The 4,862-nt window shown below is 31.2% G+C and overlaps 1 protein-coding gene across 1 annotated transcript; it reads left to right on the top strand.

Annotated features, from left to right (window-relative positions):
* Positions 1-1,775: 1,775 nt before the first annotated feature.
* LOC100568671 lies at positions 1,776-3,885 on the top strand. The gene is made up of 2 exons (XM_003244433.4): positions 1,776-2,041; positions 2,100-3,885. The coding sequence occupies exon 2, from the start codon at positions 2,129-2,131 to the stop codon at positions 2,774-2,776; it is 648 nt and encodes a 215-aa protein (XP_003244481.1). The 5' UTR covers positions 1,776-2,041; positions 2,100-2,128; the 3' UTR covers positions 2,777-3,885.
* Positions 3,886-4,862: the final 977 nt, after the last annotated feature.

The raw sequence follows: 4,862 nt of genomic DNA, 5'->3' as shown, positions 1-4,862 counted from the left end.
GTAAGTGAATATCGCTCTGCTGTACAGTAGGTTAAAAGTGGGTCACTGTATAATGGATAGTATTAAATTTGAATTCAATGATATAATATCACTGTATAAGAAAAACGATTCTGAGCGGAGACGGTATGTTAGTCTAGGTATAAGATATATTAATATTATATACTTATCTATGGTATTAAAAAAGAAATTGACTTATAATAGGTACCTACCTATAATAAATTCCAAATTAATAATATCACTATATTCATTAGGAACTTATAACGCGTTATACATCAACAACAAACCGTGATACTATCATAGATATACCTATAATAGTATACTTTAGAAGTTTTAAGTACCCACGAATAATATTATAATTATAATATTATAATATTATAATCACAACAAAATAACTAAAATAGTAATTTCGTCCAAATTTGAACTTAAAATGACTATAAAAATAAAAATTGTGACTGTGGATTTTAATTTTTTAATAAAAACTGCCTTTATGTATTTTTTAGATTTTTCGGTAACAGAATTAACCACTTACGTGGAATCTTGTTTTAAATTTACAATCCTTATATATAAAAGTTGAACATTTTCTAAATTTTTAACTACAAAATAATTATTCAATTTTAAATTTAATAAATTTTGTCAAAATTCGATCTTTAAATGCTTGTAAAAAAAAATTGTGCCTATGTATTTTTAATATTTTTCAACTGCTATTATAACAATATATCAGGAGCCTTGTAATCATTTTTTTTAACTTTTTGGCCCAACAGATAAAACTTAATTGATATTTATAGAAAAAAAAAAACTAAAAAAATTAAAAACTGACAATGTCCGTAAACAGCTCAAAAACAGTCAAATTATTTTTATCGTAAATAAAAAATGCTAATATAAACATTCAGTCAAATTTTCAAGTATCTACAGTTGTTCGTTTTTTAATTACAACAAAATAAGAAAATCGTTCCATGAGAAATCGAGTAAATATCAAATGTTGTAAAAATATGAATTTCAAACGCTCATAAAAATATAATTTGACTCGCTTGTAGACATTTTTTTTTTGAAAAAAGTAGATGAACTTATGAGGAATCTTGTATTACATTTTAAAATCTTAGATTTAAAAAGAAAATTTTTCATGAATTTAGTATTAATAATTTGCAAATTTTTGTCATTTTTACGTATTTTGTTAATATTTGAACTTAAGATGCTTATAAAAAAAATAATTGTGACTGTGGATTTTAATTTTTTTTTTCATCTGCATTTGAAACAATTAATAGGAACCTTCTATTAAATTTTCAAGTTTTTTACCCAACAAATAAAATTTTATTGATATTTATAGAAAAAAAAAAAAAAATGGAAACTGAAAATGTTATGGTGTATAGAAAATACTAATATAAACATTCAGTCAAAATTTCATATACCTACGGTCATTTGTTTTAGAGTTGCACCAAAAACCAAAATCGATTTTCTTGAAAACAGATTTTGCATAAAAATTCCTGTTTTTCCTTAACTTTTTTTGTTTTTCACGTCACTTTTGAAAACTACTTTGACCCCCCAAAGTACCAACTAGATTCACTTTCCTATCAGAAAAGATACTGTTGAAGAAAATCCAAGCACTTCTACTGTCCTAAAAGGTGATGACAGACAGAAAGAAAAAAACACACATCATTGTAAAATCATTACATGCATCATTTCACTCAGAATCTAAAATATTCGTAAATAATATGTGTAGAGGAAATAAAATAATAAAAATTAATATCTGGTCATTCGATTTTGAACTTGAATTAAAATATAGGTAAGATAAATAAGATATTTTAGTGACCAACATGTTCCATAGAAACGTATCACCTTCAGTGCCTGATTTCATACAATATCACGATAATATAATATTTTTATGTTTTGAGAGTGTTAATAAAAAATTAAGTTAATATCGTATCTATTTAAGTACTAATGCCGTCGTATCTATTTATTTTGTAGCACATTTTCCACAACGGCGCTCTAGCCTAGCAACTACCTTTGTTTGTCTACTCAGTAGAACTCACAGCATATTTGCATTGTAAGTTTGTCCTTTACATACGTATCATATCGTTACTATCATATCTTTCGTGCGATAGATATTCGCCTAAACAATACGCGTTTCGCAATGTCCAACTCGAAAAAAGATAACACGGTCATGCGCAAGCCATGTCCCAAGTCAAAGAGACGATGGGTCGATCAGGACGAAGACGGCCCGTCGAAAGTTCTAGTCCGCAAAGGTGGACTGTTGAGTATGGCAAAGGCGGCTATCGGGGCGGCCGTGGCCGTTCTTGGCAGTGCGGAGGAGGACGTTCTTGAGGAAGCCGTTCACGACAAGACAGAGTTGGCCATGCAGGTGGTGTACGGAAGCAGTAGCAGCGGCGTCGTGTCTAAAAACACGTCGTCGTATCCACCTGTTCCGCGTCACACCGTGAACAGCTCGTGGAAAAAGGTACCATTAGCTCCAGTGCTGACGGTGAGCGCCGTCAACGACGTCGTGACGTTGGTATGGGACGAGCGGGCGACGGCATCAATGCTTCCCAAATACGCGCGCGTCAAAGGCTACGAGGTCTTTGGATACCGTGGCGACACACCGTCGGGCGACGCATGGACAAAGATAGGATACTTCAAAGCTGAACGTTTGCCGATGAAATGCAAGTTGGTATACCGAAGGAAGGACGTGGTCCACAACTACGCGGTGCGCGCAGTAGACGTACACGACAGATGCGCCCCCTGCGCCGTTGTGCAGATTTTACCCCGTCGAGGATTTGAATAACGGGTAAGTATATTTACCCACCATGGCACACCCGCCCGTGCCTTACTTGCTCAGTGACTGACGCGCAGACATCTCCCACAGTCCCTTCCACCCCCTCGATTTTTTTTTAATTGTACATATTATATTATATTATTATTCGAATAAAATATTCAGTATTTGGCTAAAACAATATAAAAAAAAATAATTATTAACTACTGATTTGTTTTATTTATGTCATAATATGGTTGTAAAACCTCTACATCTAAAATACATTAGCTGCAACAATGATTCATGGATGTATTACACTGGTATTTATACAACAACATTTGCGCATATTATTGGTATTGTAGACACTAGACATGTCTTTGTTAAACCTATAAGTCCATATATTAAGCTCATAAGTATTAGATATTATAGGTATTTCACAAAGCATAAAGAACTAAACAGTATAATAAATACATAAATATGCATTTACGCAAATATAAGCCAAACTAAATAATATAATAATCCTATAAAAAAGATCCCATCATTATACGAAGCATATAGACGGCACCCATATTGCACCATAATATGAATAAAAAATTTTTTATTTCAATAAAATGTGTAAGTATAATGCGAGATCAATTTTTTATTGACATCCAGTACCTATACATTAGTAACAAATCACATCGAATTTGAGCATTTTTTGTTGATGTAAAATCTATCTTAATTAGACAGCATAAATGGGGCCTAAAACGTCAATTACGACCTGATCATATACCTATTATTATAGGTACAGAGTTTATGAAAACATCTCCTCGTTAATACTACATTCATATAATCAGCATCAGTTCAGTTATACTACAATTGGATATTTTTTGAGAGTAGGTATATACCTAAGTAGGTATAATTAAATAAAAAGACGCTCAGATGAATAATGCCTATACAACCTTATTACTTACTTACCAGCTGAAACATTCGTTTTTTGTTTTTTACAGGTGTTATTATAATATCTATTATATAAGAGGATGTCACGTCCACGTGTATCTTACAATGTACAACATAGCAAAAACTGTTTTGCGCGGGGCAACTTTTATCTTTCTGTGTTTGTAGTAGTGGCTCAAACATTTCTGAACATATAGGGTGGACAATTATCTATGCAACAGCGTGCTCATATTTTAGATAACATAATTATAATAAAAGTTATTCGCTTCTAAACATTTGGTTTTTTGTTTTTTTCATTTGCTTATAAAAAAAGATCGGATAGCGCTATTAAAAAAAGCACGCTGTTGCGCAGCGTAAAGTTCTTCTCTACGTCTTGTGAAAATTTGGTAGTTCTACAACAAATATGGTTATTTATTCTATGAGCGAGAAAAGTTGTCCCGCGCAAAACAGTTTTTGCTATGTTGTACATTTGTAAGACAGAGACAACACATGTGGGTGTGACATCCTCTTAAGCTAAATACATTTTGAATATGGCTACACGTTTGAAAACTTAATGAAAGACTTTTTCTGATCTTAGCCGATTAAAAATCTAATCGGTGATTTAGTGGTTAGGTAATGTCTACTTAGTTAATTGTTAATTTAGTTAAAAATTGTAAATGCAGGTACCTAAATGTAGAAAATTTTTTAATATTTTAAATATTTTTTTGGAAAATTAATATTGCAATTAAATGGAATGATTGTAGGAATAATTTTGTTGTTGCCTATTGGCCGAAATCAGCTGGTACATAGGTACTATAGATATTTTACAGTTTATAGCATAGACTAAAAAACACAAATGGTGTTTATTTTATTTTCTTTTTTTTCTTTTTTTTATATCCTGTATACAAAATTTCTTCCAGAAGGAGTGTTTCGATTTCAACATATTTCACTATCCTTTAGCAAAGTGGATCAAGATGGTACTTTAGAGAGGTAATTTTTCGATTTTCTCAATAGTTAGTTAATGCCACGGGAAAAACCAACGGAAAATTACGAAAAAACGCTAAAAATGGGATTTTAATTTCTAACGCTTTGTTTATCACCACAGAAACGAATAAAAAATTTTAATATTTTAATATTAATTCAACTTGCATGATAAAATAAATAATAACAAAATATAAAATATCCAGACTGACAAACCGTCTCC

The sequence above is a fragment of the Acyrthosiphon pisum genome, chromosome X (assembly GCF_005508785.2).
Source record: "Acyrthosiphon pisum isolate AL4f chromosome X, pea_aphid_22Mar2018_4r6ur, whole genome shotgun sequence".
Classification (NCBI taxonomy): Eukaryota; Metazoa; Arthropoda; class Insecta; order Hemiptera; family Aphididae; genus Acyrthosiphon; species Acyrthosiphon pisum.
This window is presented reverse-complemented; position numbering and strand designations above follow the sequence as displayed.

Coding starts and splice junctions, on each gene's coding strand:
- LOC100568671 (XM_003244433.4), top strand. CDS start 2,129: ATGTCCAACTCGAAAAAAGATAACACGGTCATGCGCAAGCCATGTCCC.